Source organism: Mastigoproctus giganteus, chromosome 12 (assembly GCF_048544385.1).
Source record: "Mastigoproctus giganteus isolate SK-2022 chromosome 12, ASM4854438v1, whole genome shotgun sequence".
Taxonomy (NCBI): domain Eukaryota; kingdom Metazoa; phylum Arthropoda; class Arachnida; order Uropygi; family Thelyphonidae; genus Mastigoproctus; species Mastigoproctus giganteus.
The window spans coordinates 20,582,437-20,610,135 of record NC_143586.1 but is presented as its reverse complement, the minus strand read 5'-3'; the positions used below and the strand labels follow the sequence as shown (position 1 = coordinate 20,610,135).

The window sequence follows — 27,699 nt, the reverse complement described above, 5'->3', positions numbered from 1 at the left end:
ACTCAAGGCGTGGCCTGACCATTGCCTTATACAGAGGGACAATCACCTCCTTTTCCCTGCTAGCAAAATTCCTATATATCATTGACAAAACCCCATGACCTGTCCTGGCAGCCTGTCTGCATTGCTCAGAAAACTTCATATCTGACTGCACAATTACTCCCAGGTCTTTTTCATTTTCTATCACCCAGAGAAACGTACCACACAATTGGTACGTTTCTCTGGGGTTACTTCTACTCATATGCAGTACTTTGCATTTGTCAAGGTTAAACTTCAGTTGCCACTTCTCAGTCCATCTGCCCAAATTTTCTAGATCCTGTTGCAGTAGCACATTTTTCACGGAACACAGTTTGGGAAATGCTGAACTAAGGAATGTCTAATCTTTAAACCAAGTTTTTATTGAAATTGTTAGGAATGCTAAGGATCATATAGGCTTCTTTATTTTTGTACTTTTGATATCTATAAAAATTATTGACAAATAAGGTTTTGGTTTTCTTGAAATCTATGTGGTGTTTTAATTCAGTACATTGTATGGTTGGTTATGACTTGGAAGTCTTTATGATTTTTTTTAATATCATCTTGGTGTTCTTGTGGATGGGTTTTTAATGAAATATACTGTACAACTGTCTAATATACATCTGTTCACATTTAGAGGACATTTTATAAACCAGATTCCTGCTGTTTAAATCAGCACAACAGGTAATGGAGCATCTGTTGCTATTGCAGTTGTGTTTAGAGTTAGTTAAAAAAAAAATTTTGCCATACGTGAATTGTGTTAAGTTAAAAAAAAAAAAATTTTTTTTTAATAGTTTTAAAAGGATCTGGATTTCAGACTCAGTTTTAAGAATTTGGATTTTATCTTCTTACTGCAAAATGAACACTCTTTTCATGGCATGGTGAAAGTCTCTCTCCTGTTGCATTATCATGAGTCATGTTTTAACCTGAAAAAAAATAAATTATTTTAATTTGTATTTTTACTATACTGTACAAAATAATACTTTTCCATTTGCTCTTGTCTATTTTTCCTCATTTGTAAAAGAATAATTACCTCAATATGATATGTAGAACACTTCTGTATGATACTCTCCAGAAATTAAAACAATTAAAAAATCGAAAATCGTACATTATAGTAATAAATAATTAACAATAATTAAAAATTAAATAACACAATTGATTTTTAATTATTGTTAATTATTTCTTACTATAGTGTAAGATTTTCGATTTTTTAATTGTTTGTTTTAATTTCTGGAGAGTATCATATGGAAGTGTTCTACATATCATATTGAGGTAAACTCTTATTCTTTTACAAATAATAATATCAACATAAAACGTATTGAGCATTATAGCTCTGGTTCATACTATGAAATTTTTTCTTGTTATACGAGTCAATGTACAGTATTATGTACAGTCATTCATAGTATAGAGTATTTTATTTATTATTATTATTATTTATTTATTTATGCAAAAATGTGGAAAATTCTGGTATTGTAGGTGCAAAAGGTGATTAACTGTTTGACTGACTGGGATGAATTTTGAATGAACAAAATCATATCAAAAAAGCAAATAAACATTGTTTTCACTTTTGATTTTGACATCCATTTAAGAAGAGTTGTTCACAGTAAAGTTGGTAAACAACTCTTTTATGGCCTCAAAAGTTGTTTCAAATTATGATCAGAAGAAAAATATTGAAGATTGTTTTGTCACTCTTTGATTCCTCTTTGTGAATTGGGAATACATTTGCACAACTCCAGTTCACAGGAACTTCCCTCTGAATCCAAGGATGCTCTCATAATTATGGCTAAAGGTTTGCTTACCTACTTTGATACCTCTCTTACTATATTGGATAGATTCCATCCACCCCAGGTGCCTTTCTTTTTAACTCCCATGATTTCTCTTACATTTTCCTTTCAGTTATTTTAGGTCATTTAGCTCCCTGGTAGAGTTTGATAAACTTTTGGTATTCAATCATCTAAAGAGTTTCTCGTGCGTGAATGTAGATGCAAAATACTTATTCATCCATCTTGTCAGCAACCTCGCAGGATCATCAACGGTTGAACCATTGATATTAAGTGGACCAAATGATTCTTCTCCTTCCTTCTAGTGTTTACGTTAAAAAAAGAAGTCTTTGCTAAAGATTCCTCATAATTTGCCTTAGCTTGCCTGACATCCTTTGTGACTTGATTGCAGACTAGTTTATATCTACTATAGGCTTCTGTACCACTTGATACTTTATATGCATCCCATGCATTTTTCTTCTTTGCATTGAGTCTCATTAGTTTATCTTGACATCAATTTAGGTTTAAGCCTTGAACGGTATTTCTTAGTTGGTACAAAAAGCCTTCTATGATTATTTCCTCGAATGCTTCCCATTTAAAATTTGCTAATGGTAGCATCATCAGTTGGTCCCTTTGTATAGAATTTAAAAACTTTTTGAGATCACTGTAGTCATCACTTTATTAAAGCAAAAACCCTTTATTACCCTTTACCCCTTGTTAGTAGTTACATCTTTAAGTAAATCCCACATCAGTACACTGTGATCACTGCCACCTAGTGGTTCCTTTATCTGCAAATTCTTAATACACGAATGATCACTGCTGATAACCAGATCAAGAGTATTACTCTCTCTGGTTGCCTCTTGAACAGGCTGCTGCAGAAAACAATCATCCAATAAATCCACAAAAGTCTGACTAGTGTGTGAGTGACACACTTGCACCTGTTCTTTCTCTTAGATTCCCTAATGCAGTACATGTATTTACCTGTTACATGATGACTCACAGCAGGCCTTGAAATCCCCAGCAACTTGCTTTCCAGGCTGCTGCTGCACATTCCAGTAGAAACAGTGTGAGAATCACTTTCATCTCTGCCTACAGCTATTTTCAATTTATTAGTCCATGTATCCTCCCCAAGCTAGCAGTTTTCCTGCCTACTTAACACTGCCTCGATAGCATTAGCAAATATTCTTGCACCCTTTTCACTTAAGCATATCCCATCCCTGTAGAAGCAGTATGTTAGCAAGAGATGTGTTGATCTGTTCAAGCCTATATATAGTATTGCACTGCTTAGACAACTATATGTCTTGGATATGATTTTTAGCCATGAAATGCTAATGCCTCATGTAGAATACAGGAGACCTCCGACAAACTGGACAGCTATTAGTTTCACACCTCTACAGCTTATGGTTTCCTTTATCTACAACTTCCAGTTTTATGCAGTCGTGTCAATTACTTCAAAGTAGATACTCCCTGGGTGCATTCATTAAAATATTGAAAATGAAATATTAAAAGTATTGATTATTATTCTGAAAAAACTGCAAGTTTATTATTTTATTTTATTTATTATTATTATTATTAATGGCCATATGGTACAAGGAAGCCTGAGGCTTATGCTGCACCAGCGAAAAAAAAAAAAAAATAAAAATTCCCAAGTTACCCCCTGAGAGAGAGAGAGAGAGAGAGAGAGAGAGAAGCAGAAAGGAATCACCAAGAAAGAGAAGAATGATGATATCCAGCTCAGGACCCTGGGTTTGCCAAGCCCATACTCACTAGATGTGAGCCCCCGGGGTTAAATATTCAGAATAATTATTAAAAATATTAAATTCAAATGTACAGCTTTAATCTTTTTTTTTTTTTTTTTTGAGAAACCTTTCACATTCAAACAATTGTGAAGTATGTTAAAATGCATGCACATGCATATGTCCACACACACTGCACACAACTGTTTAAATTTTATCAAAACAGTTTAAACTTAATTATCCTGTCTATTTGAGAATAATAAACATTAAATAACACAATATTACCAAAACAGCAAAGTAGCAGCAAAATTTATTAAAATTTGAGAAAACAACTACTGTATAATGAAAACTAAATATAACTGAAATTAAAACTAACAGATGTATAAAATGATAATTAAATTTACTTAATTAGAAATACTGGACATGTAAATGTCCAGCATTTGCTAAATTTTTTTACTGGATAGTAAGCACAAAAATTGACTCTTTGCATCAAAACTGATCACCTCTCAATCTAGCTTAGTGATCTAAATTGCAGTGGCACTTCTTATCTCAAATATAATAGTAATAGAATAATCCCATACTCAGACCCATTTTTTGTTCATAAATAAATATTTTTTTATCATAAAAAATGCCTGAGAGAGAGAGAGAGAGAGAGAGAGAGAGAGAGAGAGATCTGCTTTAAAGAATGCCTGGAAATTTTATAGAGTGATTAATATTTCTATTTCTGTATGAAACAGGACATGTTAAGAGGTGTCCTCCCTCTTCCCTTTATTAAGTACCTTACATAGTGTACTGCATAATAAACTTAATTTTTATGAGAAAATGCTTTATAATATTATTTCTTATTCTTTTAAATTTCTTCAGGTTAAAGTTGAGTTTGTAAGAAAGGTTTGTATAGAACTATATTTTACACATTAAACAGTTTCCTAATATAGATGAATTCAGTTATAATTAGCATTAGCATTAGCATTAGTAGAGGCATTTGATGCAAGAAAGCAAGCTTATGCAGCATCAGCCAAAAAAAAAAAAAAAAAAACCACTTCCACTTCACCCCTCTGTTCGTTCAAAATACCTGTCCAGCTGAGCCTTAAACTTATTTAGGCTATCAACCTCCACCACAAGGGATGGAAGTCTGTTCCACCAACCAACCACCTGCTGGCTAAAGGCAAATTTCCGCACGTCTATCCTACATCTGTCTTTCCTCAATTTGAATTTATGCCCTCTCAGGAAATTTACATAATTTACATAGATCACGACTATAGTTAGAGAATAAGGAAGAATTCATGAGGAACAATTTATTTTAACAGCAAACTTTGCTTTTGTAAGAAGTATGGTAAATACTGCTTCATAACAAGCAAAATTAAATACATTTTTTGTTTATACTCAGGGGATGACCATGTAAGCTCAAAAGTATTGTAAACAAAAAGGTATTCTAGATATAAACAACAAAATGTTCCCTTCCTTCAAATATGGAATGGTTTTAATATTTATTTTGCCCCCCCCCCCCATTTATACATCAAAAATTCTGTGTTTATTTTGTTACTAATCCTGACAACTGCTGCCTGGATGTAGCCTTTTTTTTTGGAAGTCCAAAAAAAAGCTACAAAGGACCCTTACAGTTATTGTAATTTAAAAGAATAAGAATTTCACTGTATTCTGTGATGTCATATGGATGTAAACACACTGTGTGGGTAACTTTCTGCTTCCTGCTGGTTACATGGCTGTTACTTTTTAAATTATTTGTGCAAGAGTAAAGATAAAAAAAAAAAAAACTAAATAGTTTTTTTTTTTATTATTCTCTGGAAAAACTAAATATCATTCCCCACCAAGAAACAATATATTTTAGCTGCTGGGAGAGTTCACTGGGTTTTGTCAATGATGTACAGAAAATTTTCCAGCAGCAAGGTAATTATTCTGCTGTATAAGTTAATGGTCAGGCTGCAATGTGGAGTACTACATACAGGTCTGGAAGCTTCATTTTAGAAAGGATGTGGATCTGTTGGAACAGGTGCAGAGAAGAGCAAGGAAATTAGTGAGAGGAACAAAAGGGTGCTTTTATCAGGAAAGGCTTCAGTTCTACAAAAAAGGAAACTAGGCACCTGCAAGGAGATCTGATTTAGGTGTTTATGGCTCTGAATGGACTGAGTAAGGTTGATGACATCCTTACTCTTGCTCAGACAACACACATAAGGGAGCACAAATTGAGGAATGATGATTGCAGGATAAATGTGTAGAAATTTTCTTTCAGCTCGAGCGTAGCTGGTTATTGGAATAAACTTCCATCTGATGTTAAAGAAGTGGGTAGCTTGAATAAATTTAAGGAGGAAGTAGACATTATTTAGAGGGGATGGACAAGTAACGTGGGATTTAATTTTTTTTTTTTAATTTTGAATGATGCTGCGTAAGCTTGCTTCGTGCATCATTCACCAATACTAATACTAAACATACTTCAGTGGGTTCCCTGTGCTCTTTAACAATCATACAGAACCAACCATTGAGTCCCCCTCGTAACCTCCTCCAGTACAATGGCAGACTTAGTGGTATGGTAGTTCTCTACTGGTTTCTCTTTATCTTAATGCTAGAGCTGCTGCTCAGTAATAACAAAACACAAGAAGGGGGCTAGTACACATATGCTTGTTGCTGCATGTGATCTCTCCCTCACCTCAAATTACATATTTTGACAAACTTATTCCCACCATTTGGGAATAAAATTAAAATTCTTTCATTTGTGTTTTTAAATGGGGACGAATCCCTTAGGCAGCTGATCAAAATTCCATTTGGGGGGAAGTGAGGCCCGTCAAATATATGGTTTGCACCTCTCATTGCATGACAAGCACATGAATACCTCACATGCTTCTCCTTGTAGCCATAGCTTCTTCACATCTGAAATATTTTAACCTTTACCCATGTGCTTACAGCCAAACTGTAGCCTTAAGTTAAGTAGAATTGTAATTTTTAAGTTTGATAAAAAAAACTAGAAATAAGTGAAAGACAAATATCACATAGTTTGATTTTCAAGGAACTGATCAGTTGGAAACTGACTTGGGTGAATGTTTTCTGTTGTGCCATTTAGAATCTTTTCAGATTTTTGATAGGATTCCAATTTTTTATTTTTGAAACTTTTTAAAAGTGCAGCAATAGTTACAGTGAGTAGCAGATTTAATGGACATTTTCACTAATCTCTTGGATCTCATTGCTTCACTGTGCTTCTAATTTGTATGAATTTTTTAGTTTTTAAGAAGCAAGTTGGAATTACTGCATTATAAATGATAATTACAATATGTTTCTTTCATTTTCAGCCAAATTTAGATGATGATTTAGATAATTTATGCCAGTTTGTAAAGCATCAAATAAGAAAACAAACTATGGAAAAATACAGAATAGTAAGTACTGTATTATATATATGCTTTATTTTTCACACATTACTTCTTTGATAGATATTTTCTTAAAAAAATATTGTATTACAAAAAGTATCATATTTGCAGGAAAATGAGAAACCACCAGTAGTGCCCTATCTTTATCAAACACCAAAAGAGCATGAACTAGATCTTAGACTATTCAATAAAGGTTAGTATTTTTCTTTATAATTACTCATTCAGTTATTTTATAACAATTTACCAATTTAAAAATTATTTCTTTGAATTTTATTAGTTATAAATTTCTTTAGGTACTTGTTGACATTAGACTTGAATTTCTGTAGATTGTAATTTTCAGGAAATATGTGTAAAAGGAGGTTGTTCCAGAAAACAGTAGTTGAAGAATAAATGAGAAAGAAGAAAAGTTTGCGGGTTTAAAGTTGCACAGTAAAGGGATGCTGACCAGTTGTAGAATGTGTTCAGACTGGTTTGGGAAGAGAGAGAGAATTATAGAAGCGAACTCAGAAGAACAGTGCCCATCTATAAAAAAGCATACAGCAGAAATAGAATGTTTGTGAGATAAGAGTGGAGAGGCTTTGTAAGAGGTGGGTCATTAGTATCTGACACTCATCACTCTCAAAATTGCAAATTATGACACTCATCATAATTTGCAATTTTGACATCATGTCCTGCATCCCTTTGTCAATGTAATTTAAGAAGACCAGAAACCGGAGCAGAGCAAGCAGCAACCACCAAGGACCCCACTTTTGACTTTTTGCCTTCTGTCATAAAGCCATTGAGTAATCATGTAGGACTGTACCTATGATTCCAATATTTTCCAGTTTATATAGCAATTTATCATACTAGATTGAATCAAATGTTTTGCTAATGTTCAAATAATCTGTTCAGGAATTCATCTTTCTTGGATCTAAGATCGACCAATGTGGAGCATCTGGCCCTGAAATTAAAAGAAGAATTTCACTTGGATGCAGCACAATGATGAGCATGGAAAAGATCTGGAAAGACAGAGATGTCAGGCTTACAACGAAGATCAGAATGGTTAATGCTATAGTGTTTCACATAACAACTTACCGGTGTGAAAGCTGGTTGTTGTTGTTATTTGGTTTTTAGGAGCATAAGCAACTAAGGCCATATTGCTCCTGGGATATGCGGTGGTCATTCCCTGACCTTTCCGCATCCTCCATATTTGGTGGTCAAAGGCTCGAACCCCGGTCTGATCAAGAAGCGTGTGCTACGCACTGCCACTCCTGCCCACCTGGCTATGGAGGCGCCATGTGAAAGCTGGACAATGAAATAAGCAGACAGAAGAAAAATTGACGTTTTTGAGCTCTGGTGCTGGAGGAAGCTGCTTTGCATACCATGGACAGCGAAAGTTACAAACAGAGTGGTTTTGGATCACATCAAGCCAGAAACTTCATTGGAAGGCATCATCACCAAGCTACAATTGACCTATTTCGGACAAGTAATGTGATCCCAATTCATTGGAAAAATCAATAATGCTAGGAAAGGTCAGTGGAACAAGGAGAAGAGGTTGGAAAAGAACACACTGGCTCGACACCATCAAGAGTGACACTGTCATGTGCATGAAGGACTTGAAAGAAGTTGTTGAATTATTCGAGCATCACTAGACTCTGGGGAGATTCTGTTGGATTGGAAAAGTGCCAATGTATCTCCCATACATAAGGGTGGCTCTAAAAGTGAAGTTGGAAATTATCGACCTGTCAGTCTGACTTCAGTGGTAGGGAAAATCATGGAAGCAATGATCAAGGGTGGAATTCAGGATCATTTGGATAGAACTGAAATTCTCAAGGATACTCAGCATGGTTTTGTAAAGGGAAGATCATGTTTAACAAATCTAGTTTGCTATTTTGAAAGGGTCACTCACGAGTGACCTGGATTTAGGGAATAATTTCGACATTGTTTATTTAGATTTCAGCAAAGCTTTTGACTCAGTCCCACATGAGCGGTTGCTTTATAAGCTGGATCGGCGCCTCCGTAGCCAGGTGGGAAGGAGCAACAGTGCGTAGCACACGCTTCTTGATTAGACCGGGGTTCGAGCCCGTCACCACCGAATACGGTGGATGCGGAAAGGTCAGGGAATGACCACCGCATATTCCCGGAGCAATATGGCCTTAGTTGCTAATGCTCCTAAAAAACCAAAAAAACAAAAAAAAAAACAATAAGCTGGATCAGGTTGGAATCACTGGGAAAATCCTTAGATGGATAGCAGGATGGCTTCAGGGCAGGAGGCAGAGGGTTGTGATAAATGGCTATTCCTCAGATTTAGTTGATGTAAGAAGTGGGGTTCCCCAAGGAACAGTATTAGGACCACTGTTGTTTTTAATTTTCATAAACTGCATCGACGAAGGGATAGAGGGCTTGATGTGCAGATGATGCTAAAATTGGTAGAGTAGTTAATGATCACTGTCAAGCTGAGCTTCTTCAGAGAGACTTAGATAGACTTCAGGAATGGTCAGAAAAATGGCAGCTATGCTTTAATCCAACAAAGTGTGAGGTATTATGCCTGGGAAACAGGAATCCCAAAATAACTTATTCACTTGGTGGAGTTCAACTAAACCCAATACTGGAGGAAAGGGACTTGGGCGTTACTGTACGGTCAGAAATGAAATTCTCTGAGCATTGTAAACAGGTTGCAAGGAAGGTCCATGGCGTCCTATTGATCTATTGAACTTTTGCAAGTAGAGATAGGGACATGATAATCCCATTATATAAGGCTTTTGTTAGACCACACTTGGAATGGTGTTCAAGTATGGAGACCGCACCTAAAGAAAGACATCGAGTTTCTTTGAAAGGGTGCAAAGATGGGTAACTCGCCTGGTGAGATCAGCAAAAGGGTGCCCTTATGAAGAAAGACTTCAAATATGTGGGTTGCAAAGTTTGGAAACTAGGAACCTTAGAGAAGATTTGATTGACGTGTTTAAGGCTCTGAGAGGCATCAGTAAAATGAATGAGAACGAAATTTTCAAGAATATAAATGATGCTAGAACTAGGGGACATAAATTCAAGATACGGGGGGGGGGATGTTTAGATTGGATTGCAGGAAGTTTTATTTTAGCCAGCTAGTTATAAATTACTGGAATAAGTTGCCTACATGCGTGATAGAGGCTGACAGTTTGGGGAAATTCAAAGGTCATCTGGATAGTACCTTCAGGTGAGGGAAGCGCATAGGATGATAGGTTTAATTTCGTTTTCTTTTATTAATTATTATTATTTATTTATTTTTTATTATTTTTTTATTTTTTTTATTTTATTTTTTTATCATTGTTTTATTCGGTTTTTTTTTTTTTTTTTTTTTTTTTTTAGCTGGTGCAGTATAAGCCATGGGCTTTCTTGCACCATGCGGCCATTACTAATACAAATACATCATGAATGACTATTACTTCTTCATGGTGAATATACATACCACTCGGCATAAAATAAGAATCATCATCATCAACTATAAATTCTAAGCTGCACTTTAATAAGTACCAAAACTTAAAGTTACAAAGGTGGCAAGTCATTACTTTAACCTTTCACTGCTATTTTCATGTCTTTCCTTTTGTAGGTAAAAAACCTCTTCCTAGTTTCTTGTTGTCTGCTCAGCACCCTCTTCATTATCAATCACGTTATATGGAGCAGCAGCAGCACTACTTATGATGTGGAAAAATGTAGAAGCATCCACTTTACATTTAGATTTGGCTACAGAGCACATATTTTGAAGTATGTGACACATATTTTGAAGGTGAAAGTGTCTGCAATTCGGCCCAGACACAATAGGAGGGAATATATGATGAGAGCCTTGTCAGTCAATTCGGTCCTGGAGAGATTGTGCAAGGCTGAAGAGGTAGAATTTTTTTCGGCCTGGTTGGTGCTTTTTGACAGGAGAGACTGCTTCTAGAGGAATGGGGTACACTTAAATAGAAACGGTGCAAGAATATTTGCTGATGCTATCGAGGCAGTGTTAGGTGGGTCGGAAAACTGCTAGGTTAGGGAGGTTACACAGACTAAAAGGTTACCAGTGACCGCAGGCAGAGGCAAAGGTGATTCTTGCACTGCTTCTATTCAACAGCCTAGAAAGCAAGGTAATGGAGATTTCCAGGACTGCTGGGAGTCACAGTGGAATAAATAAATACATGGGCTGTGTTATGGTAACTAAGAATAGAAATAGGTGCATGTACACCAATGCTAGGAGTATAGTTAATAAATTCGATGAGCTTGAACTGCTAGTCAAGACATCAAAGGCAGATATTGTTGGAATATCAGAGATGTGGTGTCACACAGACATAAGCAGTGCAGAATTGGATTTTGGGGAGTGCAATGTGTACAGAAAGGATAGACAAGACAGGAAGGGAAGAGGGGGTTATGCTGTTAGATAAGAAACACAAAATCTAAGGAAGTGCATCCAATTGATGTTCATGGGCAGTGCAATGTTGAGTCTGTTTGGTGTGACATAAGCACTGGGAAAGGAAAAATGAGAGTAGGTGTGTGTTATAGGCCTAATGAATCTGATAAGTATAATGAAAAATTGGGCAGAGAAATGGAGTGGGCCAGTAAATCAAAAGGTCTTATAATGGAGGATTTTAACATTCCAGATATCAATTGGAACTTGTGGGTTGGGTTGGTCACTTTGTACACTAGCAAGACTTTGTGGATTTATTGGTTCAGTTTTCTACAGCAACATGTGTGAGGGGCAACCACAGGGAATAACACTCTTGATCTAATTATCAGCAGTGATTATTTATGCATTAAGAATTTGCAGATAAAGGAACCACTGGGTGACAGTGAGCACAATGTACTGATGTGGGAATTACTTAAAGATGTAACTACAATCAAGGCTAAAGGGAAGGGCTATTGCTTTCATAAAGGTGACAGGGGTCTCAGACAGTTTTTAAATTCTGTACAGTGGGATCAACTGATGATGTTACCAACGTTGAATTCTAGATGGGAAGACTTTAGAGACTTAATTTTGGAGGCTACCAGGCTTTTCATTCCAACTAAGAAATACTGTTCAAAGTTTAGGCCTAAATGGATATCAGATGAACTAATGAGGCTTGTGGCAGAGAAGAAAAATGTATGGGATGCATATAAAGTGTCAGGTGACACAGCAGCCTATGGCCGATATAAACTAGTCTGTAATCAAGTCACAAAGGAGGTTAGGCAGGCGAAGGTAGATTACGAGAAATCCTTGGCAAAGGATACAAAGAAAAACAGCAAAGAGTTCTTTACTTATGTAAACTCTAGAAGGAAAGGGATGAATCAGATTGGACCACTTAACATAGATGGGTTGAATATTGATAATCATGCTCAAGTAGCTGATAAACTGAATGAGTATTTTGCATCTACATTCACACTTGAGAAGTTATTCAATGAGGGGAGTGCCAGAAGTTTATCAAACTCTAACAGGGACATAAGTGATTTTGTAATAACTGAGAGCAAATTGGAGGAGAAATTGTTGAAGTTAACCATAAAAAAAAGTCACCTGGGGTGGACAGTATCTATCCAGTTATATTAAAGGAGGCAGTAAAGGAAGTAAGCAAACCCTTAGCCATAATTATGAGAGCTTCCTTGGACTCAGGGGAGGTCCCCATGGATAGAAGGTGTGCAAATGTATCAACAATTCACAAAGGGGTTCAAAAAGTGACACAAGTAACTATTGGCCCTGGAGAGACTGTGCAAGGCTCAAGGGGTAGAATTTTTCTCAGCCTGGTCTGTGCTTGTTAACAGAAGAGACTACTTCTACAGGGATGGGATACACTTAAACAGAAAGGGTGCAAGAATATTTGCTGATGCTAGTGATGCAGTTAGGTGGGTGAGAAAACTGCTAGATTTGGGGGATACACGGACTAATAGATTAACAGTAGCTGCTGGCAGAGGTGAAAGTGATTCTTGCACTGCTTCTATTGGAATGAGCAGCAGCCTGGAAAACAAGGTGCAGGGGATTTCAGAGACTGCTGGGAGTCATAGCAGTACAAGTAAACATGTCGGTTGTGTTAGGGTAGCTAAGAATAGGAACAGGTGCATGTATACTTGCGTGTTCACCAATGCTACGAGTTTGGTAAATAAATTTGATGAATTTGAGGTGTTGGTCAAAACATCAAAGGCATATATTGTTGAGATATCTGAGACATGGTGTCACACAGATATAAGGAATGCAGAACTGGAATTTGGGGAGCACAATGTGTACAGAACGGATAGGAAGGGAGGAGGAATTATGTATTAGTTAAGAAACACAAAATCCAATTAGATACAGCCAGTCAACATAGCTGGCCAGTGCAGTGTCGAGTCAGTTTGGTGTGACATAAGCACTGGGAAATCAAAATTGAGAGTAGTATGTGTTATAGGTCTAATGACTCTGATGAGTATAATAAAAAACTATACAGGGAAATAGAGTGGGCCATTAAATCAGAGAATCTTATAATGGGGGATTTTAGTTTCCCGAATATTGACTGGAATTTGTGGGTTGGTCACTCAAACACTAGCAAGGCATTTCTGAATTTATTGGATAATTGTTTTCTATATCAGCATGTTCGGGAGGCAACTAGAGCGAGTAATACTCTTGATCTGATTATTAGTAGTGATTCTTCATGCATTAAGAATCTGCAGATAATGAAACCACTAAGTGGCAGTGATCACTCTGTGCTCAAGTGGGATTTACTCAAAGAGGTAACTACCATCAGGGGTAAAGGGAAGGGTTTTTGCTTTTGTAAAGCAACTACAGAGGTCTGAGACAATATTTAAATTCCATACCTTGGGACCAACTAATGATGTTACCAACAACAAATCCAAAATGGGAAGCATTCAAAGAATTAATCTTGGAAGCTACTAGGCCTTCCATACCAACTAAGAAATATTAGAAATACTGTTCAAGGTGTAGGCCTAAGATAGGCCTGCACCTTGGATGTCAGATGAACTAATGAGACATGTGAAAGATGTAGGATGTCAGATGAACTAATGAGACATGTGAAAGAGAAGAAAAATGCATGGGATACATATAAATTAATGAGTGACATGGAAGCCTATGATAGATATAAGCTGGTCCGTAACCAAGTCACAAAGGAGCTTAGGTAGGCAAAGGCACATTATGAGAAATCTTTGGCAAAGGATGCAAAGAAAAACAACAAAGAGTTCCTTTACCTATGTAAAATCTAGAAGGAAGGGGATGAATCAGAGTGATCCACTGGATATCGATGGTACAACTGTTGATGATCCTGCTCAGGTGGCTAACAAACTAAATGAGTATTTTGCATCTACATTCACACATGAGAAGTTATTCAGGGCGGGGAATGCCAGAGGTGAAGTAAACTCTGGCAGTGAACTAGATGATTTTGTAATAACTGAGAGCAAAGTGGAGGAGAAATTATTGAAGACAAACATAAGAAAGGTACCTACCGTGGATGGGATCTATCTAGTTATATTAAAGGCAGCAACAAAGGAAGTATGGAAACCCTTAGCCATAATTATGAGAGCTTCCTTGGACTCAGGGGAGATACCTATGGACTGGAGATGTGCAAATGTGACCCTACTTCACAAAGGAAGATCGAAGGGCAACACAAGTAATTATAAACCTGTTAGTTTAACTTCTGTTCCAGGGAAATTAATGGAAGCACTGGTTAAAGAACCACTCTAGAATCATCTAGACAAGACTTCAGTTATAGTTCAGACATAGTATGGTTTTGTTAAGTGGAAATCTTGTCTGACCAATTTGATTGGATATTATGATGTGGTCACAAAGTAACTGGTGCAGGGAATAACTTTGATATCATATATTTGGATCTTAGAAATGCTTTTGATACTGTTTGCACATGGAAGACTTCTGCACAAATTGGAGCAATTCGGGATTGGAGGCAAATTGCTGCTGTGGATAAAGGGATGGTTGAGTGGGAGAAGGCAGAGAGTGGTAATCAATGGACACTGCTCTTCATGGATTAATGTTATTAGTGGAGTCCCTCAGGGTTCAGTGTTGGGTCCATTGTTGTTTTCTGTATTTATAAATGATATTGATGATGGTATATCAGGCTTAATGTCCAAGTTTGCAGACGATACGAAGGTTGGCAGGGTTGTTAATGACACTAATGACAGTAGGCTGCTGCAACAGGATCTCGAAAAGTTGAGCAGATGGGCTGAGAGGTGACAAATGAAGTTTAACATTGACAAATGTAAAGTACTACATATGGGAAGCAGTAACCCCAGAGTAATGTATCAACTCTGTGGTATTACACTGACAGTGGTAGAGAACAAAAAGAACCTGGGGTAATTGTGCAGGCAGATATGAAGTTTTCTGAGCAGTGCAGACGGTCTGCAAGAGTAGCTCATGGTGTCTTGTCAATGATATACAAGACGTTTTCTATTATACAAGGGTATAATTTCTGATTATACCCTTGTATAAGGCAATGGTCAGGCCATACTTTGAGTACTGCATACAGTTCTGGAGGCCTCATTTTCAGAAGGATATAGAGCTGTTGGAACGAGTACAGAGCAAGGCAACAAGATTAGTGAATGGAATAAAGGGTTGATCTTATGAAGAAAGGCTTAAGTTTTGCAAATTACAGTGTCTGGAGACTAGGCACCGTCAAGGTGATCTGATTGAGGTGTATAAAGCCTTAAATGGTTTGAGCATGCTCAATGCTGATAGGATTCTTTCTCTTGATCAGAATAATCACTTGAGAGGGCATAAATCCAAATTGAGGAAAGCCAGTTGTAGGATATATATGTGTGGAAGTTTGCCTTTAGCCAGCAGATAATTGATTGGTGGAACAGATTTGTTGTGGAAGTTGATAGCATAAATAAATTTAAGGCTGAGCTGGACAGGTGTTTGGAACGTAAGGAGGGGGTGAAATAGGAGCATTTTTTTTTTTTTTTTTTTTTTTTTGGCTGATGCTGCATAAGCTTGCTTTCTTGCATCGTAGCATTAGTTTCTTACATTAGCATTAATTTCTTGCATCGTAGCATTAGTTTCTTGCATTAGCATTAGTAGAGGCATGTACTACTGCTAATAGATCTGTTAGTTTAACTTGTGTTCCGGGGAAAATAATGGAATCATTGGTTAAAGAAGCATTGCAGGATCATCTAGACAAGACTGCAGTAATAGTTATGTCACAACATGGGTTTATTAAAGGGAGGTTTTCTCTGACCAATTTGATTGGATACTATGATGTGTTCACAAAGGAACTGAATGTCAAAAATAATTTTGATATCATATACTTGGATTTCAGGAAAGCTTTGGATACTATTTCACATGGAAGACTGCTGTACAAATTGGAGAGATATGGCATTAAGGTTAAGTTGCTACAATGGATAAAGAGATGGTTGGGTGGGAGATGACAGAGAGTGGTAATCAATGGACACTGCTCTTCGTGGACAAATGTTATTAGTGGAGTTCCCCAGGTTTCGGTGTTGGACCCATTGTAGTGTTGTATATTTATCAATGATATTGTGAAGGTATATCAGGTTTAATGTTCAAGTTTGCAGGTGATACAAATGTTGGCAAAGTTGTTAATGACTGTAAAGATTGTATGCTACTCCAACTGGATATAGATAAGTTGGGCAAATGAGCTGAGAAGCGGCAACTGAAGTTTAACATTGACAAATGCAAAATACTGCATATGGGTAGCAATAATCAAAGAGAAATGTACCAACTGTGTGGTTCTACATTCAGGGAAGTGGAAAGTGAAAAATCACCTGGGGGTAATTGTGCAGTCGAATATGAATTTCGCTGAGCAGTGCAGATGGGCTGCCAGGACAAGTCAATGGAGTCTTGACAATGATATATAGGAATTTTGCTAGCAGGGACAGGGAGGTGATTATCCTGTTGTACAAGGCAATGGTCAGGCCACACCTAGAGTACTGTGTACAGGTCTGGAGGCCTCATTTTAGGAAGGATGTGGAGTTGCTAGAATGAGTACAAAGAAGGGCAACAAGATTGATGAGCGGAACAAAGGGGTGCTCTTAGCGAGAAAGGCTTAATTTCTGCAAATTGCAGCACCTGGAGAGTAGGCACATGCAAGGTGATCTGTTTGAGGTGTATAAGGCCTTGAATTGCTTTAAGAAGCTGAATGGCTGATGGGATTCTTTCTCTTGCTCAGATTAAGAACCTGAGGGGGCACAGATTCAAATTGAGGAAAGACAGTTATAGAATAGATGTGCGGAAGTTTGCCTTTAGCCAGCAGGTAGTTGATTGGTGGAATAGACTTCCTTCTTTTGTTGTGGAAGTTGATACTCTAAATAAATTTCACTTGAAATATAACAAATTATCCCAAGTCATACTTGAATTTAAAAAAAAAAAGATACACTTCAGATCTTCTCTTTCTGGAAACTTTGGAAATACTGTTAACAATTGCCTTACCTAGGTAGGTCAATGATTATAAATAAAACTTTGACTCAACATTTATGATGAGGTCAAAGGCTGTGACAGTATTTTTCTTGATGTAATCATAATCAGTTGATATCTAAGAGACAGTCCAAACAGACATCCACAGACTGAAAGACTCATGGTAAACTAATGTTTGAAAGCATATTGTACAATTCTCTGTCTGCAGTTTAATATAAAATGCATATGTTGCCAGTGTAATAATTTTATTTACTATACTTCTAGAATTATAGTGTACATGCAAGTATACTTGCACTTGTTCTTACTCTTAGTTACCTTAACACAGCCCATGTATTTACTTGTTCCATGATGACTCCCAACAGCTCTTGAAACCCCCAATAACTTGCTTTCTAGGCTGCTGCTCATTATAATAGAAGCTGTGCAAGAATCACTTTGGCTTCTGCCTGTGGCTGCTGTGTGGTCTGTGAATCCCCCAAACTAGAAGTTTTTCGACCCACCTAACACTGCCTCGATATCATCAGCAAATATTCTTGCACCCTTTCTATTTAAGTGTACCCCATTCCTCTAGAAGCAGTCTCTCCTGTCAACAAGCACAGACCAGGCTGAAAAAAATTCTACCTCTTGAGCCTTGCACAATCTCTCCAGGGCTGAATTGATTGACAAGGCTCTCATCATATACTCCCTCCTGTCGTGTCTGGGCAGAATTGCAGACACTTTTTAATTTAACCCTAACTCATGACTTTTTTTTCAGCATTGACCTGTACTTCTTAAGTAAATCTGCAGATCTCTTACTTTAAGGTCATTAGTTCCAACGTGTACAACAATATCACTTTTAGTGCACTTAAAAGATATCTGCTCTACAACATCATCAACTTTTGCCCCTGGCAGACGTACTCTGGTCCTGTACCACCTATCCTTTTTGCATAATATATTCCCCGTCTCCCTGACAATAGATTCATTGACAATAACTAGTTCCTGTGGGACCAGCACATTCTGCCTCCAAGGCAGAATGCTCTTGTCCCACAGGAGTGAGCTCTGGCATTGAACATTGCCTGAGTTCTTGTGTTGCCTGATGTTCAGGAGTGGCATTGAGTTGGGCAGCTGAGAGCTTGATGGGCCCCTCATATTAATTTTTTGAGTGCATTTACCATAGCCCTCAAACTCTCATAGACACCCATCAGAACGCTGAGTTGGCGCCTAATTTCTTCACAGTCTTTGCACCTAGCACACACAAAGACATCCTCATTGGCTAGATCATGTCCTGTTCTAGACAGGTCTGCAAACATTTCACATTTCGTGCATTGTTTTAGACTGTGATGCATGGGAGAATCGACCCTTTGGTTCTCCCGTGAGCCACAGCACTCTGGCTATTCTGTGAACACTGCTTTGCTGCTCTAGTCTGGGGCATGATTCCGTTTAAGTATAATATAATTAACAATGAAATTTAATAAGATTAATAAATTTTATTGATAATGCTATACTAATCTAACAGATTTCTAATGTAGTGCTACATATTTAGTATCTAGTTTGACATTAAACCTTACAGTATTCCGTATCGTATAACAATGGCGGCAAGTTACGAACGTAAAATCTATGGACACTAAGTATTAATTTTCAAAATCGCTATCTAAATTCAAAATAAACCACCACCTAGCTTGGCTAGAACTATAAAGCTACTCATAGAAAAAATTTAGTATAACAATTAAATCAATAAAAGACTAAAAATAAATGAAAACTTAGTGTTCTCCGGAGCTGCAAAAATTGTGACCAATGTGGTAGCAACCTTGTATCTATCCCATGTTCAAATCTGATTGTTGCTGGGCCAGTCCAACACTGTAATGTCTGCATTTCTGAGGTATGACTGCACCTTAAGGGAGAAAAATGAGAGAAAACATTGGTGTAGGTATGTTTTAAGCTTTGTGAGACACAAAGACAAACTCATCATTAAATCTAAATAGCATAAAACTTACCAATTTTGCTGTGTGGCAAGGTGCTGAGTCCTGTTGAAAAACGCAGTTTTGGATGTCTCTGTGGTGATCTCTAATAATGGGTTTCAGGCACTCCTCCAAGATAGGTGTAGGTTTCTGCATTCACTGTTCTGTTAATAAATTTAATTCGACCCACCCTTTGCTTGTTATGCCTCCCCAGACCATCTGACCGGGGGGGGGGGGAGAACTGTACAGTTGGTGTGTTATGCAGTCAGGATGGTATGCCCCCGATTTTCATCTTCTGATATATCACTTCCCATCCAAACCATGCAGGCTGAATTTCGATTCTTCAGAAAAGATGGTGTCCCATTGCTCTTTTGTCCACGACCATGCGTTTTAGCCCAAGCAAGTCGCTTCATCCTCATTTGTTGCGTCAACAAAGGCGGCTTCTTCTTGGGCCAACAGGCATGCAGACCACATTCCGAAAGCCATCTTTGGATAGTTCATGCACTTGTTTCAACACCAGATGCCATCTCAAAGTCCAGTTTTAGATCAGGAGCACTAGCATGGCATTTACGAAGGCATAGCTGTTTCAAATATCGATCTTGGGAAGTTGTAGTCACTCTCTTATGGCTTGATCCAGGTCTTCCCTTCACATCACCGGTTTTAATTTCAGCACCCAGGATACTGTTGACTGGTGGCAGCTATTTTATCAGCGAAAGCACGCATAGAAACCCCTTCCAGGGACAGAGAAACAGCCACACTTTTTTTTCTTGGTGTGAACTGAACATATGGACCCATGCTTACACCTCCACAAAACAGGATACTAATGAGTGTGTATACCCTTCCAATGCTGTATTTATAGAAATGGCTGATGCAATACCTTGCAGTTACTGTCTAATGCAATAGAAGAGTTATCTGATGCAATACCTTTGCTTTGCAACAAACAAAATGACGGTAATCAAACAATATCTTATATGTTTCACTACAAATAGTTTTTATGTCCACCACTGTACATTGACATTCTGACAATATTTGCTGTGACTATGTTTGTCCTTTGAAAATAACAGTTCAATTTGAAAAAATTGAACTGTTATTTTAAAGTTTAACCACAAGTAATATCTTTTACTCAGTATAAACATTTATAAATGTAAATAAGTTCAGTTATTAGTATTTATTATTCATCGAAATGTGCTTCTCCAAACTGCTCACCAACAGGTGTACCTCTCTAAAATATGAAAAATTTTAAAATCCAGTACCTCTCGATCCCTGGAGTACTGATTTTAAAGATTTTACTGTATGATAAAGATTATAAAATACTGTATAATAAAGATTATAAAATAATATAAATTGAGACACCTTGTTGGCAGTAGTTTATAAAATATTCATCTGGCATGCAGTAAAACAGGGTTCCCCCATCTTATTTAAACGAATAGTCAAACGTATCTTTTTAATTTGTTGTTATTTTAAACTAATTCACTGAGAAATTCATTGGATGTGTTGCGTTAGCATTAGTAGTGGCAAATGATGCAAGAAAGCAAACCTATACAGCTTCAGACAAAAAAAAATGAACAAAAAAAAAAAAGACACCTCCCATTTCACCTATTAATGCAGTAAAACAAGGTTCCCCACATCTTATTTAAATGAATAGTCAAACATGTATCTTTTTAATTTGTTATTTTAAACTAATTCACTGAGAAATTCATTGGATGGGTTGTGTTAGCATTAGTAGTGGCAAATGATGCAAGAAAGCAAACTTATACAGCTTCAGACAAAAAAAAAAATTAACAAAAAAAAGACACCTCCCATTTCACCTATTAATCTCCTCCAATAGTTTGTTTAGCTCTTCAATGAATTTATTCAAGTTATCAACTTCTACAACAGTGGAAGTTTGTTTTTAGCCAACAATCAACCACCTGCTGGCTAAAAGCAAACTTCCTCACATCCATTTTTTATACAATGGGATAATCACCTTCGTATCCTTTCTAGCAAAATTCCTGTATATCATTTACAATACCATGTGCTGTTTTGGATTGCTCAGAGAACTTCAGATCCCTCTGCATTGCTCAGAGAACTTCAGATCCCTCTGCAATCCTCAGAGAACTTCACATCCCTCTGCATTGCTCAGAGAACTTCGTATCCGACTGCACAATTACACTCAGGTATTTTTCATTTAAACTACCCTGAGTGTAGTATCACACAGTTGATATGTCACTCTGGGGTTACTGCTACCTTTATGCAGTACAGTACTTTTACATTTGTGAATATTAAACTTCAGTTGCTTTTTCTCAGCCCATTTGCCTAACTTTTCTAGATCCCGTTGAAGTAGCATACCATTGTTCCTGTCATTAACCACCCTGCCAACTTTTGTATCATCTGCAAACTTGTATTAGTATTACAATGCCCAACACCGAACTCTGCGAAACTCCACTAATAATTATTAATCCACTATTAATTCGTGAAGAACAGTGTCCTTTGATTACCACTCTCTGGCTTCTCCCACTCAACCATCCTTTTGCTGCTTTATCCATAGCAGCAACTTGTCCTTAATGTCACACTGCTCCAATTTTTACAGCAGTTTATGTGCAACAGCTTTCTTGAAATCCAATTATGTGATATCAAAATTATTTTTTGCATCCAGTTCCTTTGTGACCACATTGTAGTTATCTGATTAAATTGGTCAGAAAAGATTTCCCTTTCAACTATTGCTATGTCTGAAGTATAATTGCAGCCCCATCTAGATGATCCTGCATTGCTTCTTTTACTAGTGACTCTATTATTTTCCCTGGAACAGAAGTTAAACTAACAGGTCTGTAATTACTTGTGTCACTCTTTGATCCCCCCCCTTATGAATTGGGGATACATTCCCTCATCTCTAGTGTAGGGGACCTCCCCTGAATCCATGGATGCTCTCATGATTATGGCTAAGGGTTTGCTTAGCTTCCTTTGCAATCTCCCTTAAGATAATTGGATATACCCCATCCATCCCAGGTGCCTTTCTTATATTTAACTTCAACAATTTCTCCTCCACTTTCCCTCAGTTATTACAAAATCATTTAGCTCCCTGTTAGAGTTTAATAAACTTATGGCCTCCACTTCCCTAAAGAATTCCTCATTTGTGAATGTAGATGAAAAATACTCATTCAGTTTGTCAGCAACTTGAGCAAGATCATTAACAGTTGAACCATCGATATCAAGTTTACCAATTTGATTCCTCCCCTTCTTTCTAGTGTTTACATAAGTAAAGAAGCCTTTGCTGTTTTTCTTTGCTTTCTTTGTCAAAGATTTCTCGTAATCTGACTTCACTTGCCTGACCTCCTTTTTGACTTGAGTACAGATTAGTTTATATCTACCATATGCTTGGGTGCCTCCATAGTCAAATAGGCAGGGGCAGCAGTGCGTAGCACACGCTTCTTGATTAGACTGGGGTTCGAGCCCTTGACAACCAAATATGGAGGATGCAGAAAGGTCAGAGAATGACTGCATATCCCTGGAGCAATATGGCCTTAGTTGCTAATGCTCCTAAAAACCAAATAACAATAACAACCATATGCTTCTGTATCACCTTATAATTTATATGCATCCCATGCATTTTTCTTCTCTGCATCATCTCATCAGTTCATCTGATATCCATTTAGGCCTATACCCTTGAAGAGTATTTCTTAGTTGGTATGAAAAGCCAAGTAGCCAAGCCAAGAAAAGCCAAGCCTTCTGTGATTAATTCCTTGAATGCTTGTGATTTATAATTTGCTGTTGGTTAAGCATCCTAAACGGTCTCACTATATAGAATTTAAAAACCATCTGAGACCACTGAAATAACTTTTATGAAAGCAAAACCCTTCCCTTTACCTTTGAAAGTAGTTACATCTTTAAGTAAATCTCAAATCGATACACTGTGATCATTGCCACTTAGTGGTTCTTTTATCTGCAGATTCTTGAGTTTTTCCATATTAGAGAAATGGCTTTAAATCAAGTTTTTTTTTTTTTTTTTTTTTTTAAATATAAACTGAAGTTTATATGCCAGAAGTAACACAAACAATTATTTTATTCAATGGAATGCTGTAGTGGCAGTAGAAGACGTATCAAAATCTGGGTTTAATTCTACCCTGTGGGATCAGAATTTTCAAGATCGAAACTACCTTTCTATTTATAATTTAATTATTTACCATTCATTGATTTTTAGTGATTTGATTAACTTTATTTTACTGTTCCCACTATAACAGTGATTCCATCTGTAACCATAAATTTATATTAGTGTCAATAAAAGATGTGAATATTCTGTCTTATAGATCTTATTAGAATGGCCCTTCCTATTGTTGCGGGTGTTGTAGAAAAGGAATCTAGGGGCTGGTTTCTTCAGTTTAGAGAAAAGACTATTGCTGAACTGAAAGGTACGTCATCATTAAAATTCATTCAAGTAAATCATAATAACTGGTTATTGTGATAGAAATAACTAACATCCCATGACAGAGTACTGGCTATTTATTTTATTTTATATCGGATGAAATTAAAGTTACCACATGTTAATCCTCTCTGGGTCTCTACATAACAGTACCTCGCAAAGTAAATAATCCAATTAAGATGACAATATTAGAATGACTTGTATAAAAAATTTTAAATTAAAATTAAAAAAATGGATCCAAAAAAATACTGTAAAGATGAGGAAGCAGGTATATGAAGCTGAAGGAAATTTATAGCTCTATAATGAACCTAAATAATCAGAGAACGGTTTGCTAACAAACTTCTCTGAGAACTTTCAGAATAGTGGTCCCCTGCCCAAGTGATATAATTAATGTGAAAACAGAAATAATGTCATCTATGTATCAGGTGTAGGGCAATTACTTTTATTACATTAGTGGGCATGACCACTGCTGGGTTTTAAAAATAAAAAATAAAAAAAACCCTACTTTGCATGTCCATCCTTTATAATAATTTGTCTACTCCTCTAAAGTTATTCAAACTACACTTCTTCCAACAACAACACCAGATTGATCCCAAATGCTATACCTTGCATTTATCAATATTAAACCTCAATTCCTGTTTTATAGTCAATCTTCCTAATTTATATAAATCTTGTTGTAGAGGATATCCAGATTATAACATTCAATTATTCTTTGGTTGAAGGAAAATATATATGAACATCTGTGATGCAAGCATCATTTCCAATTCAAATTTATGCCCCTTGTTTCATTCAAGAAAGAGTAATTATGCCATCAGCATTTAGTTTACCCAGTCTATTTAAAACCTTAAATACTTCAATCTGATCTCCTCACAGGTGCTTAATTTTCAGATGCTGCAGGTTGCAGAACTGAACTCTTTGTTGTTAATAGTAACCTTCTGTGTCCAAGGCCCAACTTGAGGATATGCGGGACCTAGACAAAAATTTTTTTGGGCCTCTGTAAAAATGTTTATTATGAAATGCCCTACTTCAGTAATAAAAAAATAGGGCATAGGGGCCCTTGGAAAATTAGGATTACACAATCAATATAAAAATGTAAAGCAAATAAATATGCATATATTTCTAAGGAAATATGCACAAATCTGAACATATTCACAGCAAGTGCATTTTGACTAGAAGCTACATTACAATTTGAAAGTATATTTTATTTGCAAATTTTATAAGGAACATGAGCACTCGTGCTTGTTGTTACACTACTGGATATCACCGATTTTGGCTGTGTCCATTGCCATTTACGGCCCCTCTCAAAATATGGGCCCTGGGCACATGCCTAGTTTGCCTAGGCCTAAGATAGGACCTGCCTGTGTCCCTGACTAACTGACTAATGTTGTTGCTCTTATTTGCACCTGCTCCAACAGATCTACATCCTTCCAAAAATGAGGCTGCCAGACCTGTATGCAGTATTCAAGGTATGGCCCAACCAGAGGCGGATTAAGCATTAAGCAGACTTAGCAGCCGCGTAGGGGCCGGAATACCAAGGGGCCCAAGGTCTTAAAAGGTCTTTTCATTAGGATTCGAGGAAAATTATGTTTTTTTGTATACAATCAACCCTCCTATAACGCGGTATTATTTAAGCTTTTGAAGGGAATTTATTTGAGTTTTGGCGGGATTCTAACTTTTAACTGGACATCAGGGTATGAAACTAGTATAGCATAAATAGGCCCAAATTAAGTAAATATATATTTTTTTAATTACACAAAAAAATCGATCCCTCCCAAAATAATAATTTGATTTAAATTTAAATACGATTTATGATATGCGGAAAGAGGGCTACATATAAAATAAAAATTTGAGGTTTGTAATTTTTTTTTAGTTTAAAAGCAAATTGCCCTGACAGGCTGCTATTTTTCATAATGAGATTTTTTTGTAAGAAAAACGATCATAATTCAGAAAAGGGCCCCCGAAATTTTTACCGCTTGGGGCCCTCACTTGGCTTGATCCGCCTCTGGCCCAACCATCGTTTAGACAATAGGATAATAGCCTCCTTAGCCTTTCTAGCAAAATCCTGTATATTATTGACACAACCCCATGAGCTGTTTTAGCAACCTTACTGTTGCTGCTCAGAGAATGTTGGACTGTATAATTACCTCTAGTTCTTTTTTCTCAAGTACCTTGAGTTTAGTATCAAACAAATGGTGTGTTTTCTGAGATTATTGATCTCAATTGCTATACTCATTTATCAATGTTAAACCTCAATTCCTATTTTATAGCCAATCATCCTAATTTATCCAAATCTTGTTGTAGAAGATACCCAGATTTCTGTCATTAACCACTCTGCTTATCTTTGTAGACGTGAAATACCCACATCAACATCATTAATAAATTTAAAAAAAAAAAAAAAAAAAAAAAAAAGCAGTAAAGGTCCAGCATCAACTCCTTGGGTATCCCACACATTGTGATAGGTCTTGAAGAGCAGTGGTCATTATTGACTAATCTCTATCTTAAATACTGTTTAACTACATTACTGTATTATGAATGCTGTATAACTGTATTCATTCCTGTCAGATTGATCCTTCATTATAAAGGATCAACTTGATATATATACTGCTCTACCATTAATATCCAGACACTTGCATATTATAAAAATAATCTTTATTAACAGGAAAACTAATAGTGTGTGCTGAAATATTTTTGGCAGTCTCTCCTATCACACACCTAATGATCCAGTTCATCCCAGTGATTCTCTATAGGATTCAGGTCAGGGCTATGAGCTGGCCAGACCAGCTTTTTGATGCCCATGTCCTAAATCAGTCCATCATAATGAGTGCAATATGACATGGAGCATTGTCCTGCCGATGCAGATATGGGCCTTCCCCAACATGCTGCTGAAATATAGGTAATGCATTATTGTTCAGGATTTCTAGATAGATCTCAGCATTCATGGTTTTGTCCCAAACAAGCAATGGTCCCAGACCAAACCATGAAAATTAATCCCAGACTGTTCTGCTGCCTCTACCAAACTTCACTGTACAATCCCAGCTATGAATTATGACTCCGCCATACTTCATTGTCCAGATGTCACAGTCTGGCAGGTGGCTTTTGCTGGGCATCTGCCACACCTAGGCACAAACATCACACATGGTGGTAGATTATGTACGTTGGTTCATCACTCCAAAGCACAGCCTTCCATTGGTCTATGGTTCAAGAACAGCAGGCTTTACACCAAACTAGATGGTGTCTGGCATTACTGGGGAAGATTAGTGACTTGTAGACAGCTGCACAACTGTGGTAACCCATATCATGCAGTATTGTGCCCATGTACCTGTGCTGACATGTTCCAATTGTTTCACTGAGGGTCTGTGTGTGTGTGCTGTAAGAATATTGACCTTCATTCTGAGTGGATGATTCTTTGGAGGGCTGTCCTATTTTTTCCATCAGCTTTGGTGGTTTTTCTGGGTTGTTTTATGATAGTTTCATACCAGTCTGCTTCAACTTGCATATCATATCCCCAAATGTCAACCTAGGGAAATTTAATGCCATTTGAAATGTCACATACAGACCATTTATTTATGTGGCATAGCTGGAAGTCTGTTAACAACGTTGTTTTTGGTATCTTACATTCACAATTGTATTACTGTCTCCTTGAAGGTGTATAAGCATATTTATGGTTGTGTCTGACACATTGTGCTTGCATTAGTATTAGTAATGGCCACATGGTGCAAGGAAGCCTATGACTTATGCTGCACCAGCCAAAAAAATAATAATAACAAAATAAAATAACAAAAAATACATAAAATAAAATAATAAGAATAAAAACAAATTAATAATAATAAGAAGAAAATCTAAAAAATAATAAAAATTAATAAGAGAAAAAAGGAAATGGACAACCTATACATTTCCCTCCTCCCTTAGGTAATTATCCACTGACCTTTGAATTTCCCCAGACTGTCAACCTCTACCACCCATGTAGGTAACTTATTCCAGTAATTTATAACTCCCTGGCTAAAATAAAACTTCCTGCAATTCAGTCTAAACAACTCTTCCCTGTAACTTGAAATTATGACCCCTAGTTCTAGAATCATTTATAACTGTGAAAATATCGTCCTTATTCATTTTGCTTATGCCTCTCAGAGCCTTAAACAGCTCAATCAAGTCTCCTC

General features: G+C 36.8%; 1 protein-coding gene across 1 annotated transcript in view; it reads left to right on the top strand.

The window, feature by feature from the left end:
* Nucleotides 1–27,699, top strand: part of LOC150076763 (uncharacterized) — a 408,267-nt gene that overhangs the window by 131,451 nt on the left and 249,117 nt on the right. Inside the window, exons 9-11 of the mRNA XM_090386915.1 lie at nucleotides 6,808–6,891; nucleotides 6,994–7,075; nucleotides 23,430–23,531. Coding sequence (XP_090243041.1) covers nucleotides 6,808–6,891; nucleotides 6,994–7,075; nucleotides 23,430–23,531 — 268 coding nt within the window. The remainder of the gene's footprint in view (nucleotides 1–6,807; nucleotides 6,892–6,993; nucleotides 7,076–23,429; nucleotides 23,532–27,699) is intronic.